Source organism: Aulonocara sp. 'chitande type north' Nkhata Bay, linkage group LG1 (genome assembly GCF_057382095.1).
Source record: "Aulonocara sp. 'chitande type north' Nkhata Bay isolate Kocher_YH1m ecotype deep benthic linkage group LG1, A_spYH_male_GT1.1, whole genome shotgun sequence".
NCBI lineage: Eukaryota > Metazoa > Chordata > Actinopteri > Cichliformes > Cichlidae > Aulonocara > Aulonocara sp. 'chitande type north' Nkhata Bay.
The window spans coordinates 32,351,711-32,379,692 of NC_141344.1; the positions used below are offsets into that span (position 1 = coordinate 32,351,711).

The 27,982-nt window shown below is 39.5% G+C and overlaps 1 protein-coding gene across 1 annotated transcript; it reads left to right on the forward strand.

Annotated features, from left to right (window-relative positions):
* hsd17b12b (hydroxysteroid (17-beta) dehydrogenase 12b) lies at positions 1 to 27,964 on the forward strand. Its single transcript, XM_086294156.1, has 11 exons — positions 1 to 342; positions 9,420 to 9,466; positions 11,271 to 11,346; positions 12,121 to 12,228; positions 12,505 to 12,569; positions 14,770 to 14,814; positions 15,764 to 15,798; positions 19,915 to 19,996; positions 20,638 to 20,703; positions 20,953 to 21,102; positions 26,726 to 27,964. The coding sequence occupies exons 1-11, from the start codon at positions 165 to 167 to the stop codon at positions 26,831 to 26,833; spliced, it is 960 nt and encodes a 319-aa protein (XP_086150282.1). The 5' UTR covers positions 1 to 164; the 3' UTR covers positions 26,834 to 27,964.
* Positions 27,965 to 27,982: the final 18 nt, after the last annotated feature.

The following is a 27,982-nucleotide window of genomic DNA, read 5'->3' on the forward strand; positions in this document are numbered from 1 at the left end:
CACAGGCAGTCAAACGCTGATGCGGAAGTGTCCAACAGAGGAAGGGTTCTGGCTGACGCATGTATGTGCACTTTGAGCACTTTGTCATCACGTTAATATAGATACAATAAATTCAGGCACTAGTATAGATACGCAGTTCAGACACAGAAGTGTGTAGTGCAGCTATGTCGTTCAGCGGAGAAGCCGTGTTTCGGGCCGTGGAGGCACCGCTGTTCTGGCTCGGTGCTCTGACCGCGGCCTGGTTGTCTCTGTGCACCGTGTACCGATTGCTGTCCGGGTTCAGGGTGTGGGTGCTGGGCAACGGACGGCTCCTGTCACCCGCCAAACTAGGAAAGTGGGCAGGTGAGAAACTAATTGGGGAGACTACCAGCCAGTTTTATTTATTCAAGTAGTAATGGTACAATATAAAGGGACCTGTCCTGTTGTCCTGTCGGTTGTATTAAGTATTAAGTAGCTATTCTTTGTCTGAACATAACACCCCACCCCACTATATATATATATAACTGAAATGTGCAAAATGATAGTTTTTCTGATATGTAAACAGAATTAAACAGTGGAGCATTAATCTTTTTTCTGTTTAACTTTGTTACAGTGTTATTCTGTAGTATAAGTATTATAAGTCACTTCCATAATAAATTCTTTTATAACTCAGTACTGTTTGACACATTAGTTGGTAACATTGCAGGGAATGTATTGTCATCATTATTACAGCTTATGCGTCAGCTTATTTGACCATCGTTTGAAATCATAGAGGAAAGACGAAAAAACACCCCCTCCCCCCACACACATTTTATTGATTGGTCTGATGTCATGATACCTGGTCTATCTTTTTGATTTTGGATTGAAATTATATCTGATCCATATGTGGTTTCTGTGTATCTCTAGTTCCAGGGTTGAATTTCTTTAAGGTCTCACATGTGCTAAAAAAATCTTATTTGACTGAGATTATCAGAACACCAGCTACAGCTAACAAACCGATGAACAGTGAGAGTAACTCCACTGAGGCAGAACACATGGCTTGTATTAGATGAGGTCCTATGCAAAAGCCCTGCTACTGCCCTTATAAAAGCAATTTATATTTGCCAGTGCCACTATCCCGAGTCAGGTCAGGTCTTTGTTTGTTAGTCTGAGAGTCTGACCACTTTTTTTGTTTGTTTTTTCTCTTGTAAAATCCTTCGGCGTCTTAGGGAGAATATTTAGCACAAATGACCTAAAGTATGGCACGTACCATTGCCTGATGTCCATGAAAAATGAACATTTTTCTCACCAGATTTGGTGCCGTGCAACTTTGGCCTTTTAATAAAATGTAGCTGGTGCCTTTCACTGTAAGATACAATCCAAATTCAAAGCAGGTGCAGGTTTTTGCATTTTATAGATGCAATAGTTTAACATTTCTAATCACACCTCGTGTCTCTGTAGTTTATTTGTTTCTTAGGGTGAACTGGATTGCACTGGGCTGTGATGGTGCACCTAACATAATACAGAATGTACAGTGGACTACAAGCACACACGGTGCTCTCTAATGGACTCTCCTATTCTTGAAACCACTGGGAACGACTCATGCTGGGGTTGTTGCGGTGTGTCACAGCTGTGGCTGCTCTGTTTAATGTTTCACTCTGGTGGGGTGATTGTGACGTATCCAGTCGTCCCATATTGCTTCAGCATATACTTGTTACACACTAAGACTTCTTTAGTAAAGCAGCAGAAAATCCTTTGATGCCTTTTTTGTTTAAAAGGAATACATAGTGTTGAAGGGATGATCAGCCCTTTTGTCATCACTTGTAAAACAGTTGCAAGTCTTATCGTTGGATTATGGCTCGAGGGGATTATCAAGTTAGATTGAATGCTGTCCATCTGTCCTACCTGCTTACTGATTGAACCTTGAAATTTGAACAGACTGGCCTGCCGGGATTGCTTTGGTGTTGGCAAGTCTGGTGTACAAAGTTCACACCAACATCAGAGTTGGTAGCTCACAAATCTCAGAAGTTTTTTACATAATGATTCATTTAGGCACCCCAGAAGAGCCCAGGACCTGTAGGGCCTGTCAGTAAAAAAACTACATAGTCAATGAAAATCCAAACCTGAAATTAAAATGCTTATAAGGCATCATAGAAGTATTATCAATGCCTTTCCAATCTCTATTTGCTGATTCCACAATCTTTTGATTGCATATTTATATTGTATATTTCTCTTTTTGTCTTGGACACGTTCTCCTGACTCCTTTACCATTTCCAACAATTCAAGATTCAAGGCTAAAATCAGAGGACTCTACATCTTTCTCAGCCTTTGCAGCTCCAGTCACATCAGTGTGTTAGAGAGGAGCCAAATGTTCGGGGGATGTGAACCGACGACGCCTTTGATCTTTTTTTTTGTGCACGGCTAAAAATGGAAACGCAGAAGGGGAGGGAGGATATTTTTGGATTCCAGATGCAAAATGATTCAGAATATGCAATGAGGCAAAGGGAGCCCGTTAGCCTCGGCTACTACTTTCATTCACAAACTTTGTCTCACTGAAGTGGACTTGATTGAGAGGATGGCCCGATTATATAACGGGACTACAGCCATTCATAAGTTAGCTTTACATGAGACGCAGGATCCTCGTGATTCTGGTTCAGCGGTGCCTGCATTTCACTGGTGTGTGAGAGAGAGAGCAGGAGACTGTGAGGGAGAGAGAAAAGGGAAGCTGTGATGGTATTACACATTCTAATCATACGTTATCTGAGACAATGACTTATAAAAAATACAGCTGCCTTAATGCATTGTGTGACACTTGCTGAGCATTTTATTAGGAAGGTAAGCTATTTCTCAAACATTGCTTCAAATGACATAGTTGTGACACGTGTGACATACCAATACTGGATACAGTTTTGTTTCCACCCTAAACTTTTGATGGTTGCAGACTTTTATACAGTGCCGTCTGATTTCACAGACGGCACAGTTTTGTTGCTTAATGGTGATTGGCAAACTGCTTATAGGTTTACCTCACTCCGATCTGCCGGCATCAGATTCTGCTCCACATCAGTGCGATTCAATTCACAATTTGTGCAGATTTGCAACTTGCACATTTGCACTTCAAGCCACCTGTCTTGCTTGGTGAATCCAGCAGAATGCCAACTGGGGAGGTTCCTGAAGTCTGCTGAACTAATTCTCAGCTGTATGAAAAACATTTAGACTTTTGTTTTGCATTATGGTGCGTTACCCTGCTGGAAATAGCCATAAAAACATGGGGAAATCATGACAATAAGGGGTCACTACTCCACATTTAATCAATAGTTAATTATCTTTGCCTCACTTCGGCAGTGTTTACTGTCTTGTCTCTCTCCCATAACCCCCAATTGGTTGCGGCAGATGGCCGTCCCTCCCTGTGCCTGGTTCTGCTGGAGGTTTCTTCCTGTTAAAAGGGAGCTTTTCCTTCCCATTGTTGCCAAGTGCTTGCTCATAGGCAGTCATTTGATTGTTGGGGTTTTCTCTGTGTTGTTGTAGGGTCTTTACTAATGGTAAATGGCCTGTATTTATATAGCGCTTTACTAGTCCCTAAGGACCCCAAAGCGCTTTACACATCCAGTCATCCATTCATTCACGCACACATTCACACACTGGTGATGGCAAGCTACATTGTAGCCACAGCCACCCTGGGGCGCACTGACAGAGGCGAGGCACTGGACACTGGCGCCACCGGACCCTCTGACCACCACCAGTAGGCAACGGGTGAAGTGTCTTGCCCAAGGACACAACAACACAACATTCAACCTTCCGATTACAAGGCGAACTCCCAACTCTTGAGCCACGATCGCCCCAATATAAATTGCCCTGATGTGACTGCTTTTGCACTATATAAATAAAATTGAATTGAATTAATTGAAAGGGGATATACATGGTCAGTAACTATTCTGAACTTGATTGTGTGATTCATACTTTAATTGACTGGTTTTCTGGCCACAAAAGGTGCCAAGAAAACGCTGTTTCACCTCTAGCAGCATCCTGGACAGTCGAGTCCATGAGTTCATGCGTCATTTTAACCCTGCTTTCTGTCTGATAACTTTTTATCCTCTTGTCCCAATTTCGGCACAAGATGGTTGACTTTCAAAATGCTGAAGTTGAGGCGTTAAAATAAGAGTGGTTGGTAAAATTCTCATTTTGTTTAACTTTTCTGTGAAAACAGTTTTGTTAAAAAAACAAAAAACAAAAATCAGTTATTGTCCTTATATCTTGTAAGGTGTCATGAAATCCTGCGCCCCAATGTTGTTCACATAGTAGCACTATCATTGGAACACCTAGCCAGTCTAACCTAGATTTGCCAGAGACTGCAGTTCCTAAAATAGATCTTGTTTTATTTGAGTGAAGGGAACATGCACTCAGCTGTAAAATGTTTTTCCTTTTTTTCCCTGTTCTGACTGCAAATCACTTCATTCTTAAAACAACTAAAAATAACCCAGCCTACGTTTTCCTCATCATTGTGCCTCCAGACTCCCCCTGCACTCTCCTCTCCTTTTCCCTGTACTATTTTTAGTTGCCCTCAGGATCCCCTGTGCTCGTGTTTGTCATTTTCTCTTCTCTTTTGCTCCTCCACTCCTCCCTTCTGTTTGGCTCTGCTGCAGCCCTAGAGGATGCTTGGCATCCCGGCATCATCTGCACTCAAGACAATCACACAAAGAGGAAAATGGGCACAGCAAAGGGCAGATAGATGGATGAGCACAAGAACAAATGAAGAGTAGTGTTAAAATAGCAAAAACATTTGCTTAAAATAAACTCTTTTAAGGTGGTATTTGTATTAGACATTCCAGAAAGAGCACAGAGAGCATTTGAACATGTACAAATTGAAAATTGCTGCAGCCGTTGTGCATAAGTCGTTGTGTTAAAATCAAGAATTCATCCTGTTTTAAAAATGGGTTGAATTTCAATGGTCCTTGCTTCTGGTAAAACGGTAAATAGAAAATCCAAAATCTGTAACTTGTGTCTCACAGGGTGATGTCAGCGACTCTTCTTAAATCTTAAGGTACACTGAGCATAGCTTATTATTAGGACATTGTAATAAAGGTAATATATGGAGAGAATTTCAAAAAATTAACTGATGACTTGCTTTTAAAAAGCAATTGCACTAAATGGTTGTATCACAGAGTCTTGCGTTGGTGCATTCCATGATGTTGTCCGACATATAAGATGTCCTTAGAGTAAGAGTATACATACTGGGGACATTAAAGTTTAAAATATTTAAATTCTTTCTGCACTGTTTATTTTACCTTGTGCCACCTGTACCACCAGAAGGAGGCAGTAAAGACCATAGAATATCTTCCAGACCACCATGACCTGTTGGACCACCAGTCCAACATGATCGAAAAATCAGGTCGGATATCCCTGTGTTGTGTGTTGTTCTTGGATCAACATTTTAATCAATCAACTATTCATCGAGGATCAACATTGCATCAGACCAATCACGCTGTTATGATGTCATAGCTTTGCAACGTGGGAAAACACCTGCTGATGTCCACTCAGGAAGAAATCCAAAAAAGGGGCCGTTAGGATTGGGGGTTGGGATGTGATCGCGGTTAGGGTTACAGGGCTATAGGTAGGGTGCGTCCATGTTGCAAAACTATAACTTTACTACAATGTAATTGGTCACTTGTGTTCTTGAACCTGGACCAACATTAGTTTTGGTGATCCAGGAACTATACCAACATGATGATATCAGTTTGAGCAAAAAAGACTCCACAGTTTTGCTGATGGCCACTTACAGCTGTTTTTAAGGCAAGCCGAACTAAATAGATTCCCATGCTATGGGGCTGAAATGTTTTAAATTGAGACTTTAACATATAGTGTTCAAAACCAATGGGCACCATTATGATGTAACATTAGCTACATACATCCATTTTTATGCAGCGCATGGTTACTAACAGGTGTTGTAACCAGGATTGCTAGATGTGAAAATTATACAAAAGGGGATTATGCACCTCAGATCCCTCTTTAACTGTGGACTGTTGAAAGTGCAGTTGGGTGGAAGATGGTTAGTTTTGTCGACCTATAATTTTTGTCTCAGTTTTTGTCAACGACCTTTATCTTTTGTCTGACAAAAACAAGTCAATAACTAAATAAAAACTAATGCACGAGTAGGGCTGCTCAATTAATCGAATTTTAATCACGATTACGATCTGGGCTTTCAACGATCATTAAAAATGACTGAGCCGATTATTAGCCCCTCCCTCGTTTATCCGCGACACCTTAAAGGCCGGTCCGTGAAAATATTGTCGGGCATAAACCGGTCCGTGGTGCAAAAAAGGTTGGAGACCGCTGATTAAGAGGACCCGAGGGAAGCTCGGAAAGCTAAGCAGAAGTTATTTGGAGAGGAGAGTGACTGCTGTTGGTTGAAAAGAGAGTTTAAAAAAAAAAAAAACTTCAGTGGTGTTGCACACTATTTTATATTATTTTTTTAAAGTCATTGTTAACCCTTTAAAGCCGTCAGAGCAGCACGCTCCGTTTTGTGTAACTATTTTTAAATCCCTGTAGAACCTGAACCATGTAAGCTAGTGCAATAATTTTTTTGCATATGAAACCAGAGGAGTTGTACTTACATCTCATACCATCAGCTTGTTCTCGGTCACGGTTTCCTTCCACATAAAGCTTTGCAAAAATTGCATAAAAAGCGCTTGCAGGAACAAAAACATAATATTCCAGAAACACGCTTCGCTGATCCGATCAGCTGTTCGTAACACTTCCCACAGTGAAACAGGCGTCAGCGCGAACTATCACATGTCCGCCATTTCCTGGCCGAAACCGGAAGTGACGTCATTTTCGCGGAAATGTAGTTTTTTTTACTTGTAGGCCTTAAAGGCCTATACTGGTCATGTTTGACTTTTCTGAATAGTTTCTGGGATGCTTAGAACTCGAATTGCACTGCTGGAAATAGTTTATTTTGATGCACCTGCTGTTTTCTTTGAAAATTTGCATCATAGGATTGTTTTTTTGTTTTTCCTGCAGTATATAAAAATTGGTGTATCTCCAAAATAAAACTATGAACACACTCAAAATAAGTTTCCTGTTGTTGTAAACTATTTTTTGCAACTTTTTTGTATTTAAAGTTTTGAGGGATAAACCTCTTAAATTTCTCCAAGTAGAAATATATGTAAAAAAACAAACAAAAACGATTTTCAATTTTTTTTTGTAGTTTATTGCACTTTTTTGCAATTAATGTAGTTACTATGGACTTAATTCATACATATTATTAAAATATGGGCTATAACAGTTGTATAGCAACTTGAAATGCTCCCATAAATGGCACTACAACATGTAAAAAAATAATATAAGCTCTGGCGGACTTGGTTCTATAGTAGGTCTTAAAGGGTTAAATAAATATCGTCAAATAATCGAGATCTCAATTTCAGTGAAAATAATCGTGATTATCATTTTTGCCATAATCGAGCAGCCCTATGCACGAGGATCAGAAACTCTGATGAAATCTATTGACACTTTCATCAAATGAAAACAGGATGAAAATATTCTAGAGAGATGAGACTTAGAACTAATTAAGTTGTGTAGTAAGGCCGAAAAAGTTTGGAAGTGATCCAGTGAGAAGAAATTAGCTGTGCGGCGAGTTAGATGCCCACATTTGATCTGCCCCCAACAAACAGGGAGTGGGTCCTATGCTTCTGGGAGAAGAAGATTGGACATATTTTGCATTTGATGTCAAGGGAAATAAAACGCTTTGTAAACCGTGTGGAGCAACCAGTAAAAACATACCAAACTTTTACACTTGATATGATATTTAAATAACTAAAACTGAAAGAACTTAGATGCCTAAATTATGTCTAAAACTAAATGATGTTTTAGTCAAAAGACTGTGACTAAAACGAAATCAAAATTTGCCATCAAAATGAACACTGGTGGAACACACTGGAGGGACAGTCAGACAGTTCCCAGTGGAGCAGTACTTAGGCTTAAAATGCTCAACCCCCCTTTTTTAATCTTTAACTCGTAAGCTAAATCATCAGTGTGTATTCTCGTGAATAGTGAGAGTAGTTTGAGTACTGGAATTGCAATGAGGAACAGAACATGACTCATTCTTTAGTTTTAAACATTTCCTTTCCACAAACCTTTGTTGACTATTGTTTTTTGATGGTACCGTGCATATCTTTTGTTGACTATGAATGGTCCCAGGTAGTGAAGTTTGTTCTGAACAGACTGCACTTATGTCGGTGCACCTTGCATGTAGTATTTAATGAGCCTAAGCGTCCTAAAAGCCCTAGTAGCAGACCCTAGAGGCTGAACTGCTCAGTGCACCCAACCACACTGATGTGGTTTGACCTAACCCACACAGCAGCATTCCCATCTTAAGTGCACTTTACTTTCAGAAGTCTAATGCAAAAAAAAACAAAAGTAAGAAGGGACTAAATGACAAAACAATAGGAATATAAAATATAATGGACAGTTTCTGAAAACACAAGAATGATATTGTACTCAAAGATGAGGCAAGTATTCCTCTCTAAGTAGGGCCTGGCAGGTCATTCAGGGACATATTGTAACATTTCGACTCACCACGCAACTCCCCATCCGCTTTTTTGTTATATTTAGCCAGAGGTGTGATGAATGGTTCCTTCTGAAAGATGGGAATTGCTAAAAATAGGATCCTGCTGCCGCTGCTGTTTGTGCCAGGCAGTTCCAGGGCATCTGCTCGCTCGACTGCCACTGATGACAGAGAGGACCTCTTTCCCCTCACCCTCCCTCACTCTCTTTTTGTCCTCCTTAGTCACCTCAGCTGCTCCCTGTCAACCGTGTCCTTCACTGCATCTAAAAGTAAATCCCTTTTATTGTGCTCAAGCTTTTTGCGCTGGGTCATAATTAGCCTTTCTACACAGCAATTTCTTGACATCACTTGTCAGTTAAGTATTGTGTCATGCTTCGAAGTAGATCTCTGTGCTGATAAAGTTCCTGTAGGTGGCACTCTTTAGCTGTTCATCTGTGGTGGCTAGCACCGCTCGGGTTTTCTGCAGTATGTTTTTTTGCTTCTACGTTTTGACAAACAAAGACAAAACAAGTCTAAAGTGGAAGAGGCAGAAAGGCTTCAGGTCCTCAAACTGACAGTGTGCATCTAAAGTATCTCTGATTGTGAAGTGGTCACTCACTGGAATCCTTCACAACAGGACAGTCCTCTAGTACTTTTGAACGAGAGTTCAATTCTGAAAAATGTGTAAATTCCTTTTTTACGTAGTGTTATAATTTCAGCTCCTTAGTACCAATAAATGAAACATTACTGCTACAATAATGGGTCAGTCTGTGATATATTTTCAATATGTTTTTCATATGTTTATCCAGTGTAATTGAGCATAAGGGAAAGGCTGTATATTTTTACATGTGTACAAAGGATCTTATTAAGGTGCGAGTAATGGTAATATAGTTTCCTTGCTAATTAAGTCTCTCTCTGTTTGTAGTTGTGACAGGAGCCACAGATGGGATTGGGAAAGCATATGCAGAAGAGGTAAGGGTCTCCCAGAGGTGTTGAGTTATGAACTTGTACTTGAAAATAGTATGTGCCTGTAATAGTAGATCTATAAACATGTAACACCTGATGGTGAGTACGGTTAAAAAAAATATTTTTCTTTTTTTTTTTTCATTTTTATACAGAAAGTAACACATGGAGAGCCACACAAATGAGACAAAAGCATGGTCACTGAAATTTATTTATTTAGGAAAATGACCCAATATGATGCATGTGAGTTGCAAAGATTGATCTGTAACTGGTGTGAACATCTTGCACAGCAATAACTGCAACTAAATGTTGAGAGCCGGGGTGTGAAACACCAGGCTGGGGGGCCAGAATCGGCCTGGCAAAGACCCCAATCTGATCGACTATATGGCTTTGGAAAATGGGAAGAAAGAAACTTTAGGATTCTGTATTTTCAAGTTCTACAGCTTTTCCTTCTGATAAAGACCTCCTCCATCCTTAATCATATTACACCAGAGTAATTCAGTAATAAATAAAACAATTAGATTACAGAAAAGTTCCTTTTTTTTCAGTATCTACTATAGAAGTGTTTTTTTGTTTTTTTACAATGAGTAGTTAAACTTCATTAGACTAACAGGCCACTTAAGATCAAGGTGGGTTGTACGTGGCCCACGGTGTAATATGAGTTTAGAGTAACTGCTGATCAGTCCTTCACATCACTTTGGATGAGTGAGTTGAATTAAATGTTCAAAACATATTTAACTCGATGACAGGTATCCTCACATGAAGCGCTCGCTTCAGGCCATTCCACAATATCTTTTGATGAGTGAGACCTCGGCCATTCAAAACATATTTATTCCTCTTGTTCGTTTTTTGTTTTTTTGTAGAATGACTAGTTTTCAGGACATCTTTTATCTTGATGCACTGTGTGACCCAGTTTCTCTTGAGATTCCATTCACGGATGTCCTTGAATTGCACTTTCGAATTTGCTGCTGTATTTAAAAATTTACTGTTCCATTAATGACGGCAAGCTGTCGTGGCCCACATGCAGCAAAACAGGCCTAATCTGTGATGTTTCAGAGATGGAATAAGGTCCTGACGCTCGAATGCAGCGATTTTCCCTTCTTCTAAACCAAACGCCTCTCGTATACACAATGAAGTTTTTCTTTGCTCTTAGCTGCCCACAGAGCTCTGTTCAAACAGCCTTCTGGCTTGCTAGTGTGATCTTTAGCAAACTGGCTCTGGGCAGCAGCGTTGGTTTTTGGAGTGCAGTGACTTTCCTCTTGTGACCCTGCCATCCATGCCATTGTTGCTTAGTGTTAAGGCACACACTGGGTCTATTTGTTGGCAGGCAGACCACTGCTGTGAACAAGAGCAGTGTTCTTGATTTGAAGTCTGGTTCAAAGTGAATCAATGGAGTCCAAACACTTATTGTCTGTTTTGCATCAAGTTTATGAGTTTTTGAGATACTACCTCACCTCAGAGACATGTGGTATAGAATCATTTTCAACAAGAATCTCTTATATTTCCCATTAAATTTATTTACTTGAGTTTCCATTTTTAGAAACCAAATGACAAAAATAAAATCTACAAACTTTGCTTTTTAAAAGCTTTTTCATCTGCATTTGGTTCACAAAGTTGCATTTTCAGTTTTCAATATTAATTTGGTATTAATTCAAAGTAATAACTTTGACGTCGTCATAATATTGCAGGATAGCCTAGTGCCAAAATGTAAAAGTCGATCAAAGAACCAGTTAAATGTTGATCATCAGTATGGATGTAAGTGCAGTGCGCATGTGTTTTACTTTGTTGACATATTTCATTTTTGTATTTGCAGCTCGCCCGCAAAGGATTTGCCATTGTGCTGATCAGCCGCTCTCAGGAGAAGCTGGATGATGTATCCAAGGCTATTGGTGAGATATGCACATGTTTATATTATTTCAAAATTGTTTCACCCCTGTAAAATTTTGGACATGGTTAAATATTCCTCTCCTTATTGCATCGGTCACCCTGATTGGTGCAATGTCTGTGTGCCTTGGTGATTTGTGAGAATCGCTGCAGGAAGTAGTTCAGCGTATTGCAGCCAGTCAGTCTGCACCCTGCTTATCAGAATGATTTGAAGTAAACAAAAACGCAGCTAAGGACAACATCTCACACGGATTCAGCTGAAATTATCTTCAGTTTATGTGTGAAAACATCTTTAGAGTCAGATTAAAACCTACCTGTGTTCCAGAGGCACCAGACTAATTTAGTTCATGTGTATGACCGCGACTTTTAGAGCCTCATTTGTCCCGAATCTGAAATCTTACAGCTTGCATAATAATACACTAGGGCTCAGTAACAAAAGAATAAATTATACTGCACTGAATTTAGTGTTTTAGCACAAGTGATCTCTTACTGAGTAGCCCTTTGCTGGACTCTTATGCTTTTGGTTATGAGGTAGTAAAATCTTTTACTGGAGCTGAAAGTGAATATGTCCAGTTAAATGAAAGTGTCCTCTTAAGGGAGGGATAACCTCACTGATGATTAATTTAGGGTTTAATACTTTGTTCCCCTTCCTTCCCTTTCTAAATCACTATTTAATAGTCATTTTTGCCATTCCTGAATGCTATTTGTGAGTATTGTTTTCTGGTATCTTTCATTGTGACTCAGATATAGTAAATTAAAATGCATACTTCTGTCCTCAGCCAGTAAATGTGGTGTGGAGACAAAAACAATTCAAGCAGACTTCAGTGCTGTTGACATCTACTCTAAGATTGAAGGAGGACTCACAGGACTGGAGATTGGAGTACTGGGTAAGACTGCAGGAGGTGCTGAGGCCAGTTCCCTTTTCACGAGTGTTAATCAGCCTGTCACACGATATGTCAAATCTTATCTCAACCACATCTGACAAACAATGAGTGCTGTGAAATCCACTGTGTTTTTCATGTATTCGGAAGGGTTAATTTATAAGCCTTTTACTGCCCCCTGAAGACTGAAATGAGGAATAACAGAGTCAATCCTGTATTCATAAAATACTTAATCTCTTTGAATAATTTGGCAATTCTGAATTTTTTTTGTCTTGTTAACAGTGAACAATGTTGGGATCTCCTACCCTTACCCTGAGTTCTTCCTCAGCGTCCCCAATCTCGACACTGTAAGTTCCAAGTTTTCTGATTATTGTATTTCACATTCAAATTATAGTTAGTATGAAAATACATGAATGTTTGCCCTTGATGTTTCTCCAGCGACTGCATATTCCACAGCATATATCGGCCCTCTGCTCTATTTCTGTAAACTGCTGTAGCGTTGAAGGAAATCTAAATTTTTTATTACTATTTAAAGTTAAGTAGATTAGGTCGCTTCACCTGCATTAGACAGCAGTCCAGTTTCCGTCAGTCTCACTCTCCTTAAATGGAGATCGGTATAGGTGGGACAGTTTTACACTCAGAGCAGTATTCTGCCTCTTAAAAGTGTTAAGTAGAAGAAAGGAAATTTGTTATTCATGAAGTCTTTAAGCTTTGTAAGTCATAAAGTCAGTAATGGCTGTTGCTCAGGAATTTCTAGCTGAAAGCAGGTGTAAAAGAATTTGTAGAAGAATGCGCGTGGTATTTCTTCCATGTGAATAGTCCTTTTACTGTTACAGAATACATTTTTTACGATTCCACCCTATCATGTTATCATTTACAGCAGTGGCTCCTAAGTGATTTGCTGCACAACTTGGGATTTTGTGTCAGCCATGCAGTGCTTTTTGTAAAACGAATCGATTACATCACTGCTATCTTAGCCACTCAGGCAAATTCTATAGCCTAACAAAAAATGAGAGGGATCCCAGGTATGCAGTTCCATTAACCGTTTAAAGCCGGTCGGAGCGGGCACGCTCCGTTTTGTGTAACTATTTTTAAATCCCGGTAGCACTGCAACCACGTAAGCTAGCGCAATAATTTTTTTTGCATATGAAACCAGAGGAGTTGTACTTACATCTTATGCCATCAGCTTGTCCTCGGTCACGGTTTCCTTCCACATATAGCTTTGCAAAAACTGCATAAAAAGCGCTTGCAGCAACAAAAACATAATATTCCAGAAACAGGCTTTGCCGATCTGATCAGCTGTTCATAACACTTCCTACATTGGAATAGACGTCAGCGCGAACTATCGCATGTCCGCCATTACCTGCCCGAAACTGGAAGTGACGTCATTTTCGCGAAAATTTTGTTTTTTACCTTCAGGGCCTCATGAGCCTATACTGGTGTTTTTAAAGGTTATGTTTGACTTTATGACTTTCTGTGTCGTTTCTGGGATGCTTAGGACTCATATTGCACTGCTGGAAATAGTTGATAGTTGCTGGAAATTTTGATGCACATGCTGTTTTTTTGCAAATTTGCATTATAATATTTATTTTCATTTTTCCTGCAGTGTATAAAAATTGGTGTATTTAAAAAAATAAAACTATGAAGACACTCAAAATAAATTTCCTGTGGTGGGAAACTATTTTGTGCAACTTTTTTGTATTTACAGTTTTGAGGGATAAGCCTCTTAAATTACTCTAACTAGAAATATATGTTAAAAAAACAAAAACGATTTTCAATTTTTTTGTAGTTTATTGCACTTTTTTGCCATTTATGTATTTACTATGCACTTAATGAATACATATTATTAAAATTTGGGCTATAACGGTTGTATTGATGTATAGAAACTTGAAATGCTCCCAAAAATGGCTCCACAGCATGTAAAAATATAATGATAAGCTCTGGCGGACTTGGTTCTATGGTAGGTCTTAAAGGGTTAATGGTCACATTTCTTATAGCATGATGCATCAAAGGCCGTGATTGACAGTAAGGAGGAAAACAAAACAAAACAGTTAGCTAACAGGTAACCTTACATCTATAAAAAGAGATCCAATTTAAATAAATAAAAACCTTTTACTAGAAAATATCACGTAAGCTAGCTATCTTTTGGATTTATTCAGATCAGGGATATCAACAGCCTTCAGCCCGAGTGTGTCATCTGTCAGGAAAAGTTTGCTAGTGTTAACACTGTGCCAAGCGAGTGCAGGGCCCGTTTGGAAACTACACGGCCCTTCTGAAAGAAACTTGGCTTGTTTCAAAAGATTGCTGGATGTGACCCAAAAGCAACACGATTGTTGGATTGTGTGAATGTGTCTGATGAGCTGACAGAGGCGAGTCAGTTACACTAGATGTAAACGCACACACAGAGACTTTTTCTTTTTTACTTAAAAAGGCTTAAAAATGACAAAACAAACCTCATTTGCCAATGTTTACAATTCTACTTACAAGTACGTGCACCAGTGCAAAATGTAACCATCTGTACTAATCCACGTGTTCTTCTTGTTTCAGTTCATTGACACCCTGGTCAACATTAACATAACATCAGTGTGCCAGGTGAGTGTTGCTATATTCAAGTAATTACGTTTTTTTCCCCTTAACAGGTTATCAGAGAGAGAAAAGAACCTTAAAATGTCAGTGTGAAAACAAATTAAATCTACTAAAGAAATTCCTGATTGCACTGCAGGTATTTCCACCTGCAAGCTAATACTTAGTAAAGCCACCTTTAGCGGTAATTACAGCATTGAATTTGTGTGGATCAATACAGCTACTTGGGACATAGCTCAGATTTTTTTTCTCCTCCAGTTTTTACTGAAAGGCACATGTGTTCAAACAAATGAAAAATAGCATTCAGGCATGTTCACAGAATTTCAGGGTGCTTTTTGATAGTCAGCATGAATGCCTGCTGCAGACCGCTCATCTTAAATGTCTGGCTCAGTCCCAAACTGCACACTGAGGACTCGTGATGCATAAATGTTTGTCATCCGTTTCCCCGTGGTGCGCTCTCTGTGGAATGAGTAATTAAAGCCGTCAAGGTGGATTCAGGTGTTTAGGATGGTTGGTAAGATAGATCCACAGTCAGGAAGTCCCACAGACCACCGAAGACCTCCACACATACACACACACACACACACACACACACTGGCACAACACAGTGACTTATACCATAAGAAGTCACTTCTGTCCCAGTTCTCCATGTTCAGCAGTTCCCAGAGCAACAGCTACAGTCGACCCTCTCTCTTAACACTTAATTTATATTGTTCAATATTTCTTTAAACGGCTCCCTCTGCTATCATTATCATTTCTTTTCTCTTGTCTCTCCGACCAGCTCTTCACACAACACCCACACGCACACACACATTTACGAATGTGGATGAACTCCTCCACGTACAACCCACAAACAATAGCCGTTTTTGTCTGTCTCGTGCTTTTATTCTGCATCACCCACTTCTAACCTTTTCTCTTTCTGTCTTTTTCCCCCATTATCATTGTTTTCTGTTTCCAGATGACACGTCTTGTTTTACCACAAATGGTGGAGAGGTAAGTTGTGTTTATACATCACCGTTGTCTGCGAATCTATAAAAGGTTCAACGCAGTGAATCCTGATCATTCATATGCACCTGTTTTGGAACCCGCTGCGAGATACGTGGGAGGCCGGTACGGTGGGATTGTGTAACAGGGCGCTGTGTTTGCCAACCAGCAGTGTGGTCAGTGAAAGATTAAACTGGGATTTCTGTGGTAGTGGTGAATGGATATTTAAAATATTAGATCTGGAAGATTCAGGATTTTTGGGAAACTTCTTCCTTGCAGCAAAAGAAGATATTGAAGCAAATCCCAGTCAACATCATTAGTATACAATCATAGACAGAAGAAATGTGGCAGAATGCTGGAATTTTCTGAAAAGATGTTGAACTTTATTATTATTTGACTACGCAGTGGGTCAAACGTGTCGTCAAATGACACGGGAATATTAGGTTTTCGATAAGTGAATTGTTCTTTTTCTGGGGCTGTGAGATCATGTAACATACACATTCGTGCATGGAAGAAAAGATTTTTTGTTAAAGTTATATTCCTAAAACACCCATTTGAGTGTCCTAATGGTTTGAGGTAATGCAAAAAAATTCTGAGGTAGTCTGTTTCCTTCATTATTGCATCCACTCTGTACCAGTTCAACTAGCAGCAAAACAGCCGCACAGCAACTTTCTACCCCGACCACAATGCTTGACAGTTTATGCTGTTTTCTTTAGCTTGAGTATCTCAGCATTGCTCCAAAACATATTTTTATAATTGTGGCAAAACAGCTCAATCTTTTAGTCTCATCGGACCATTAAATGTTCCTCCAGCAGGCGTTTTCTTGTCTATGTGGTCAGCTGCAACCTGTAGTTAGACTCTAGCCTCTTAGTCCATAGTGATTTAAAACACAATGCTGTTCCAGCAGATTCCAGAAACCACCGAGTCAGTGCCTGTGTCTGAGTTACGTCTGACCATCTCACCTAATTTTGTCTTAGCTGAGTGTGACGGCAAAGAGGTGTCACTTCCTGCTGACTTGTATGTGTAGAACTGATTGAACTCATGATCTTGGACTTTTCAGTTTTTCAAGAGAAGTTCCTAACTTTTGTAACTCTGTGATCCTCTTTCTCATATCTGCACTGAGCTCCTTTTATTTTTCTGTTTTACTGTGTTTTGGACACTCCAGTGGTTGTAGTCAAGTAAACCTCTTCTTTTCTTTATACGTCTCAGCTGTAAGAGGCTGATGGGGTATTGCAGTCACCCTCCAGGGAGATGTGGAAAACCAAGTTTGTGAATGCGATACCTTGAAAATAGACAATTCAAATAGACACCATGGGTGTGTCTACTAAAACACTTTGATGAATTCAAACCTGACTTTGACATCAAAGTTAGAGGTCGGAGGTGGATGTGATAACATGGAAACAAAAAAAAGGGCATAGTAGGATTTTGAAATTGATACCATAGTGTATCTACTAGGAGGGCGAGGGGTGCCACTGGCAGCCGCCAGTATTTTTATCTTGGTAAAGAGAAGCTACCAGCTGCAGTAAAACAGGAACTGAAGAGATCTTGGGCTTTTCATGTTAAGACATTTTTGGAAACTTTAGCACCAGTGAATTCATATATTTACTTCTGTTACTTACTGTTCACAATAGAACATAGAAAATATTTGAATGTTTAAGCAAGGAAAATGTAATATTGAAACAAAAACAGGCTTTTGATGCCAACAGACCTCAAAAAAGTTGTGGTGGGGCAGCAAAATACTGAAAAAGTAAGTGACACTGTAAAGAAACAGCTGGAGGAATTGATGGGGTTAACAGGCAACAGGTCAGTAACATGATTGATTGTATATTTAAAAAAACAGAGCATATTACTCAGAGTTTCTCTGAAGTGAAGCTGGACAGAGGAATAAGAATAATGTTTCCCAGTGTAAAATTGTACAGACTTTGAATATCTCATCATCTGTACCACATAACATCAAAAGATTCTGAGAAGCTGGAGAAATATCTGTGCAAGGTACAAGGCTGAAAATTAATATTGGATTCCCGTGATCTTCGGGCCCTCGGGCATCACGGGAATAAAAACAGACATGATTCTGTCATGGAAATCCCTGCATGGGCTCAGGAACACTTCCAGAAATCAATGTGTGAGCACAGGTCACCATGCCATCCACAAATGCAGGTTAAAGCTCTATCAAGAAGCCATATATGAACATGATCCAGAAACACTTCTGTCTTCTCTGGGCCAAAGCTTATTTAACATGGACAGAGGCAAAGTGGAAAACACAGAAGTTCTGTTTTGAAATCACGGAAGCTGTATCCTCTGGATCTAGGAAGAGAGGGACCATCCGGCGTGTCATCAGTGCTCAGTTCAAAAGCCTTTCTCTCTCTGATGGTACGGGTGTGCATTAGTGCCTATTGAATTAGCAGCTTTCACCATTGAAGCTGAACGATATATACACATTTGCTTCCATCCAGACAATGCTGGTATATTTCATCAAGACAAAGTCAAATCACCTCTTGCATCCATAACAGCATCATGGCCTCATAGTAGACGAGTTCAGGTGCTGTGATGGTTTGTCTGCAGTCCACGACTTTCACCATAACAAAAAGAATTTGGAATCATGAAAACCAAAATGTGACAAAGAAGACTCGGGACTGTTGAGCAGCTGGAATCCAGTATTAAATGAGAGTGGGACAACATTCTTCTCTAAAGATCCAGCAGATGATCTCCTCTGTTTCCAGATGTTTACATTATGTTAAAATATGAGGGGATGTCTAATAATGGTAAACATAGCCCGAGCTCAACTTTTTTGAGATGTGCTGCATTCATTTTAAGATAAGATAAGACCTTATTGATCCCACAACGGGGAAATTTTTGCATCACCTCAGCTCAGGTACAGATATCAGAAGGAAATACAAAAATACAAATAAGTACAATCAGTGAAAAAAAAGTAAGATAATACACTATATACAATGGTAGCATACACAGTATGTGATTATGGATATGGTTGGAAATATGGAAGACATAAACTATATAGCTTGACATAACTATTGTACCACTACTATTCCTATTTATAGACATGTACACACACCCACATGTACACACTAAATATACATATGTATACATATACATACATATATACCAACTGTAAACAGCATTAACATTAGAATGAGCTGATAATTTTCATGAAGCAGGAAAATGCCTCAGTTTAAACCTTGAACATATTTTCTGTCTCTTCAAGTGAACATACCGGTAGCTAAAAAGCCAGTGAACAGTGAACAGCCAGTGAACTCCTCATTACAGGACAGGTTCTGTAATGAGGAATGGATCAAAATCCATCAATTACAACATCATGTTTGGCTTGCTGATCAAATACTTTTCACTCAGTGACATGCAGAACAATTCATAATTTTTATGCAATGTGGGGTTTTTAATTTCTAAATGAAACTACCATTAAAAGAGAGTTTTGATTTCTTTGGAAGTGACCATAGCTAAAAATTCAGCAGGCGATCAAATGATTTCCCCTTCTGTGTGTCATATAGTCATTCAGCTCCAGGAAAAAGATCAGTTCACAGAAGTATATGACAACTTGGATTTCCTCTTTCGTTCTTTGGAAATAGAAGTCATGATAGATGTATCCTAATAAATGTGGCTCTGTGTTGAGACATATTGGTTTGTTTTCTGTTTTCAAATAAGTCCTGGCACACTTGGTGTATGCTAATGTGTCGTGCAGTTATAAGCCGGTGGGCCGCATGCTTGATCGTAGGCTGTTGTTGACTAATGTGGCTGAATAATTCCACAAGGGATGGGTCACGCAAACTGCCAGATATTATAATAGAAAGATGATTCCTTCATTGGTCTTTTTCTTTTTTTGTTAAATGAAATGTATGCAAGCACCGCAGGCTAGAGTTGAACTATTCCCCACATTGTAAACATTTAGGTATCTTGATGAAATCTTTGATCCTATCTGTATCTACCAGTTCCACTTTGATGTACAGCAAGAGCAGTTTTGGCTCAGCATGCAAGTACACATACTACCGTCTTCTTTTTGTTACCTGGGGATTGAAGTGTTTGTTGCACATCTTTCTTTTCACTCGTAATTTGCTTCTTTAAAAAAAAAGCACCGGCTTGTCTTGCTGTTTTTAGGAAGAAGGGAGCCATCCTCAACATCTCGTCTGCCAGCGGCATGTACCCTGTTCCTCTTCTTACTGTCTATTCTGCCTCCAAGGTAATTGCGCTACATGGTTTATGACCTTTTCATAAAGTGTTAACTGAAGTTGGACTCAGCTTACCATGTACTGAAGAGGAATCCATCTCATCTTATGAATTATTCTAATTGAACAGCGTACTGATAATTTATTGACGATGGTGATTGAAGTTTGTCCAATATTTATTTAGAAGAAGGGATGAAGTGGGTTTTTTTTGTTGTTTTGTTTTTTAATTTTGCTGTTTTTATTCAAAATAAATGAGCCGGTGAGTAACTCGGGTCCTGAGGTAGTGTACCAATTAAATGTTTATAGGAACATGTGGCATCATAATGTTTTATCACGGTCTCATGTGCATTTGTTATCTTAAATACAGCCTGCTGTTCACAGTTTTCCTGGTTAATTTACTGCTGTCTTAATCCTGGGTCCCGTCCTGGCTGCTGTTTTTAAATAAGCAGCTAAAATTAGCCTTTGCAACATCTTGAGTTTGTCGTCCAGTTTGCTGATAATTTCGTCTGCTGGTACCATTGATACAGTCACTCATTGATTTCGTTTTTAATATGTTTTTAATAAATTTTGACAGTTTAAAGGATCTTTTCAGTGTCACCTTTTTGCCACCTTTCTAGATCTTTGTGATTTAATGAGCTACATTTATTTCATGTAGGCATTTGTGGACTTCTTTTCACGAGGACTGCAGGCTGAATACAAGAATAAGGGGATCATTATTCAGGTAAAGTTTATACCACTGCGAAAGACCCACATATTTAATATAGACATAACTGTAGTTATTAATGCAAATTTCATAGGACTTCAGGCCAAAAAAACACGTTTCTGAATACTGTATTGATACATTAGAGTTACACAATTTGACACATTGTAACTTTGTAACATTGTAACAAATTTCCCACGTGTGGGACTAATAAAGGTTATCTTATCTTATCTTATCTTAACTTATAATCTCATTGTTCTCTTCTTCCAGAGTGTTTTGCCATTTTTTGTTGCGACTAAGCTGAGTAAAATCCGACGGGCTACACTGGACAAGCCCAGCCCAGAGCGCTATGTTGCATCTCAGCTCAACACTGTGGGGCTACAGACCCAGACCAATGGCTATCTGCCTCATGCCATAATGGTAGGTTCTCTTGTGTAAATTGGAGCATCATTTATTCAGCCTTGGTATCATCTTTTTGCAGCGTGGACACCAAAGTTTGCACAGACATTAACAAGGCGTTGTAGGATTTTCAAATTGATTTCATAGATTCATTTACTAAAAATCCAGGACAAGTTTGACTTTGACGTATCATGTGACATATCATGCTTCTCTGTCGGGCAATGCGATGGATGAGTCTGGGTTTGGCGGTTGCTAGGAGAACGGTACTTGTCTGCCTGCATTGTGCCAAGTGTAAAGTTTGGTGGAGAGGGGATTATGGTGTGGGGATGAGAGAGTTTAGTGTGGAAGAATTTGACTGTCTTGCACAGAGTCCTGACTTCAACCTCATATAAAACCTTTGGGATGAATTAGAGCGGAGACTGCGAGCCAGGCCTTCTCGTCCAATCAGTGTGAGACCTCACAAATATGCGTCTGGAAGAATGGCAAAAAATTCCCATAAACAATCCTTAAACCTTGTGGAAAGCCTTCCCAGACCATTTGAAGCTGTTAAAGCTGTGATAGGTTGGCCCACATCATATTAAACCATATAGACTAGGAATGAGATGTCAGTCAAGGTCATATATGGGTGAAGGCAGATGAGCGAATATTTTGGGAGTATAATGTGTTTTGAAAACACCTTTAGTTGGTGTAGGAGCCAAGATTTGTGTAACCAATTTAACAACAAAATCAAATACATTTCATTTGCACAGTACATAATCCTGACTGTATCTGCAGATGGATAAGCTTTTAACGGCTGGCAGTAACTAACCATGACTAACAATATTGGGATGCTATAGCTGCTTTGACATTTGTGTGTACAATAAACCTGCTGCTGACAGTGACTCGAGCTCCGCTGAAAGTGCTTCAGTTAGTTGGAACTTAAAATGACTCGACAGGCCAGTTCTTACTCGGCAAATGGTAGTCTTAATGACAATAGGGGAGCACATAAAAGCAATGCTATTTTAACACAACTGGTTTCTCTGTAGTAGTAATGGATCTGCTGCAGCGTAACACTCACGATAACGAGCGAGAATCGTACTGCAGGTAGTCAAGGTATGTGATGGCAACAGGACTGAAACCCCATCAGGCGGCAGTTTCACTTTATACAAAATAGCCTCCTACAGGCTCATCTCCATTCACTGAATTAATGTTGTGTCAACAGTTGCTAAAGCATCTGTCAAAAGGTAAACATCCTCTGAAATAATGGAGTGGGATGCTCAGCTATCTTTTCAGTATTGTCTGCATCCTAACACTGCAATTACTCTGCAGAGAAATGAGCATCAGAAATGAGATGGAAACACAAACATAGTTTTGCTTTTCTTTTTTTTCGGAGGCGTCTTCGTTTTTAGCAGAGGTCACTGAGAGCAGCAGTCATTTTCTCTTTACAGTTCCTTCATGCTGTGCTGTACACCAGTGAACTGTGTGACATGAATATCAATGATCTTGTTTATTGATGTGCATATAAATAAGAATAGGGTCTATTAAGAGCATACAGGTGGTCAATACATTCTAATCAGCATAAGTAAGCTTTATTCGAGAATAAAAAAAGAATTCTTTTTTCTTTTTTGTGGATAAGATAAAGTCAGCACTCTTTCCTGCCTCCAGCCTCTGTATGAGGTGCAGAGAAAAGGTTTGCGTGTGCAGAATCAAAGCCTGTACCCGAGTTATACTCGCTTCAATGTTGTCTCATTACAGCTCCCTCTTGGTAGCCCTGTTCTGACCATTTGCAGGTTTGCAGTTGTTATTTCACTGTGAGCCTTGAACTTAAATTGTATCGGCTCGCCCAACTTTCACATCTAGTGTCATCACTCTTGGTGAGCCAGGTCTCCGGCTACAATCGAGGGCGAAGAGCCCACATTCCAGAAACTAGAGATGGCACGATACCACTTTTTTATGTCCGATACCGATATCATAAATTTGGATATCTGCCGATACCGATATGAATCCGATATAGTGTGTTTTTTTTTAATCAATAAAACTGTTTTTTTAATATCTTGCTGCATTTTGTATAAGTTCATACTCAAGTTTAAAAAAACAACAACACTAAAGCTATTCTGTTATACCTGTATGCAAAAAAAATATTTCATAGTTCAGCAATACTGATCAATCTAATAAACTTAAACCTACACCATCCTCCCTATTCTGGTATTTTAAAGAGTACTTAGCGTAAATATTAAGCAACCTAACTAATAGGGTTCCAACTCCCAGCAACAACAACAGCAAAAAAATAAAAAATAGGGAACCACCCCTCACCCTCCACCTCATGATGCTTAATCGACGTAATCAACTTTAATTTGATGCAGTGTGAAAAAAATGCACAGAAATCAATTATTTTTCAAGAAATATTAAATAGATTCAACATCTTTCTTTAACAGAATTGCAGACTGCACAGATGGTGCCTTCCCAAAGGAAAAAGTAAAAGCTTACTAGGGTATATATATTAGACTTAATAGTTACTATATACAGTTATGGACTTCTATTCATTTTACATCAAATTAAAACTTCGGGTGTGAGATTCAGATAATTATTTATTAAAAGCTAGACATTTTAAATGAGAATAAGAAAGAAAAGTATGTCTTTGTGCCCCCCTTTTCCCTGTTAATGCCCTATCGGCCCCCCTGGCTAAACTTTGCTAGATCCGCCCCTGCACAGTTACCAGCCGTCAGCTACGTAGAAAAGGATCCTGGTGTAATATTAAATAAATTCTAACAACAGATTATCAAGCTTAAACGTGCTGCTGTTGTTCAGCCGCTGGTTCCCTCTTTCTGGTGCAAAGTGGGCCAAAAACAAACAAGAGAGACGGAGTCGCGACAGAAAAGCCGATCAGCTGATCATTAAGCAGTTTCATGATTGAAGTAGCAGCAGGAGAGAGAGAGAAGAGGCAGTCGCTCCATAAATCGGTTGTTAAGCTTAACGTGGGAATGCTTTACAAACATTCAGAGATGGACTTACACACTTGCTTTACTTCTCTCGGGGATAACTTTGTCGGAGATGAAATGCCGGGTTGGTAGCGAAGCTCCAAATGCTCAACCAGACCACCGACAGGTCTCGCACACCACAGCCACTCTATCACGTGATGCATACTGCTCCAACGTGCTACGGTTCTGAGGCGAGTTACGGCGTGTCGCAAGTTTTGTGAGGTGCTTTCGTGATATTTAATGGATCGGATTACATTTTTTATTTCTCTCCGATATCCGATCCAGTAATTTAGGTCAGTATCGGACCGATACCGACACGTACTATCGGATCGGTCCATCTCTACCAGAAACTGTAACTGAAGTTACCAGGGCTTGCCAGTATTACAGTGTATCATAGTGCTTCCTCTTGTAGCACAGTTATTGATACGCTGGTGCCAAATAACAGTGTTTTTGATAATACATCAAACCCAGTCATTTACACTTACCCGTGTTATTACTGTGTGACTCTTCACTTAACTAGTAAATGAGGGAGAGTGAACAAAAGTTGGACTGGGCAGCAAGGAAAAGCTGAAACTGAAAACTATTAGAGATACTGACATAACAAAGCAGTGCATAATACAGTAAATGCAGTCCCAGTCAGAAGTTTGGACACACTCGTGTAATCCTACTTATAGTGACGTCACCTGGGTGATTGTCTTGCAGCAGTGCATCAACATGTTAATCAAAGGCAATGTATCGTAATGATAAGCACTTGGAAGTAGGGCTGGGCCATATCATACCGTTCACGGTAATACCAGTATAATGTTGGGCAACGATAAGAAAATGAAATCTCGCAATAGAATATGGGTAAAACGCGCATGCGCGGTGCCTTTGTTTTCATACGCACATGGCGGAAAAAGCATGACGACGACGGAGAATGAGAAGGGCGAAAGTGGATCGTTGAATGAAACAGATGAACCAGAATTGGTTTGTAAAAATGCTGCAACTTCAGTGGTGTGGGACTGGTTTAGCTTTCATCCGTCAGATAAACAACAAAGCACTATTTTTGGTAGAGCGTGCTAGCGGGCCGTCGTTATTACCGTGTTTTTTGGAAAATACGGCACACTTAAAATCAATCCTTTGATGTTTCTGAAAATCGACAGTGCCCCTTATAATCCCGTGCGCCTCATGTATGAATTCTGGTTGTGTTTACTGACCTCAAAACGATTTTATGTACACGGCGCTCGAAAATCTGTCAAATGTTTTAGTATGACTTTGCTAAGCTAGGAACCCGCACTGCTTGATGGATTGTCGGAGCATTACGGCTGTCGTAGGCAGGAGCCTCTGCGGAGTGATACGTACTGTGCTTCAACATAATATTACCATATTGTGTGTAATTAAGTTTTGTGGATATTATACATGGTTATGCTGAGGATTTGTTGGCCAATATTCACTGGAAATGCCTTTTGGTTAAACTGTCAGCAAGGAATTTGTATTTGCACTGTTAGATTTTTAGATAACTTTAATGCACATAAAAAACAGCTGCTCGTTTAAGTGAAAATACATTGATGTGGGTTTTTTTTGCACTAATAAAGTTGTGGAGTTGTAAAGTATTTTGTCTAGTGTCAATTATATCGTCAGTTATATCGTTATCGCAAATTTTCAAATGGATATAGTGATAAATATTTTTGGTCATATCGCCCGGCTGTACTTGAATGATTCCCATCCCTACTGTGAAGTGTGAATCCTTCCCTCGGGATCAGAATGTAAGCATGATGTTTTGTGGCAGCGGCGGTGACTGAACTGTTGTGTATGCCCGCTTAAAAGGGACATCAACGCAGTCGTTTTCACCCGACGTATTTGCCAGATCGGTCTCTCTGCAACTCATTCATCCTCCTCACACAAGTTGAGGGTTTGTCTTTGTCACACAGTGGAGGAGGTCCAGTACACGCTGCTCACTGGCACATACAGATGGCCGTAGTGTGATTTTCTTTGTCCTAAAGCTGACACAAAAAGTCACACTGGCTTTCCACGATTACAACCCCCTCGGTTTTAATAATATGTTATTTTAGATAAGAAATGAATTTCAGCTTTAAAGTAAATAAAGCATGAAAAATGAAAAGGGGAAAAAAGGAAATTACTAGTAATTATCTGGATGTGTTTCTAAGTCTCTGAAATGCTCTATTACTTAAACTGTTCCTTGATTGTAAAATAAGTTTACTGTAATCATAATTGAAATCAGTGTGATACTGTTGTCTTTAAAGGTAAGGTAGCAGACTTTTTGGCTAAAGCGGAAACGTTTAATTTGAGCTGCCTGTTAGTATATGATGTATAGCATGCAAATTAGATGAATTTACCCATAGAGTCAAAGGGGAGAGAGATAGAATTTTACAACTGGCTATAAAGGAACCATGGGATTGTCTGTGTAGCGTTTGATGACATCAGTGAGAAAAGATTTGCATAATGCTGAAATGGTTTTATGATCTTTATGCAAAATACACAGTTATTGCAGGGACTTGTACTAAAAGGCGTGTAGTTCAAGCATAATTTGAAAAGGGCACAGGCATTAAAACGGCACAATTGCCGGAATTTTCCTGCGCGCAAACGTGCTCGCCACATTTGTTGCTCCTGTGGGTTGGAAATTAATAATGAATGCTAATCTGTTATTTGTAAATGCCACCAGCTGACCATGTAATTTCCCTCTGTAGGGTTGGGTGACTACAGCTCTGCTCCCAGCCAAGATCCTCAACAGCCACGTGATGGGGATGGGTTTGTCCCAGCGCGCTCGTTACCTCAAGAAGCAGAAGCAGGGGTAGACGGATCGGTGGAGGCCAAGACAGAGGGATTAACGACTCGTCCGACTACCATCATCATCATCACGGACCCGAGCAGATGAACGTGACAGTTTCTGGGCAAACATCTCAGTTTTGTCTCCCTCTGATATTTGCTAGCTCATAGATGATGTGAGGCAGTATCTGGCCACATTAAAAGCATTCAATCCAAACAGTTGTGCAAACAATATTGATTAAAGCGTTGCTCTTTACTAAGTGAACAGCTTTAATGAATGGGACACTAATGTTAAAACTAAAACCAACAACAACAACAAAAAAATAACCATCTGTCTGCAAAGCGTAATCAAAAAATGAACCCCGCGGGAGAAGATTTAAAAGATTTGGACGTGTCTGTTGTTTCAGACCTCCTGTGAGTTTGTGGACTAGCTTCAAGCTGCTTAATAAAAACTGGAGGCGCTTACTGTTTTGAAAGCACTTAGTGAGTTATCAAGACTTATGAAAAGTTTATTTTTTCAACCATTTCTACTGTGATGTTAAAAACTTCCTTAATTCCATCATTGTTGTCGTCTGCAAACGCACAACTTTCTGTTGAAAAGTACCACATGCTTATTCAAAAACATCCTTTTTTTTTTAAACTTCCTCTACTGTTGATGGGTTAGCGAAGGTGCTGCTTGTGTCATTTAACCCAACTATACATTGCGTGTATAAACATGAAGAGCATAGAGGGAGAGTTTGTGATGGTTAGAATACTAAAAATGTGTTTTGTTTACAGTCATGATTGAGTTTCCGTGTCATTCTCACAGCACACTTGACATTCCAAAAATGTATTTTATTCCACGATAAATGAGTGGGTGGCTTGTTTTTTTTTCTATGCAGTAAGTGGGTCACATCAACATTTATCTCCATCTTTACAGACGTTTTATTTTTATTTTTTCTCAAGTCTTGGATTCGCTGAAATGTTGTACCCCATGTACAGATGAAGTGAAGCAGAAAACAAATTCTAATCTGACATTTGTTTGACATTCTTTTGTGACTTTTGACTTCATCCAGTATGGCAGTAGTGGTCTCACACATTACTTGCTTTGTTTGGAGTAATCTAAATGTTGTTAAGGTGTACTGTCGTTGCAGACATCAATAAAAATGCTTTTCAACTAACTTCATCCAGTCGTTTGT

Excerpts from the sequence above, each read along its gene's own strand:
- hsd17b12b (XM_086294156.1), top strand. The coding sequence starts at position 165 with ATGTCGTTCAGCGGAGAAGCCGTGTTTCGGGCCGTGGAGGCACCGCTG. Across the intron at positions 9,467-11,270 it reads GGAAAGCATATGCAGAAGAG|CTCGCCCGCAAAGGATTTGC; the intron begins GTAAGGGTCTCC and ends TTGTATTTGCAG. Across the intron at positions 11,347-12,120 it reads TGATGTATCCAAGGCTATTG|CCAGTAAATGTGGTGTGGAG; the intron begins GTGAGATATGCA and ends TTCTGTCCTCAG.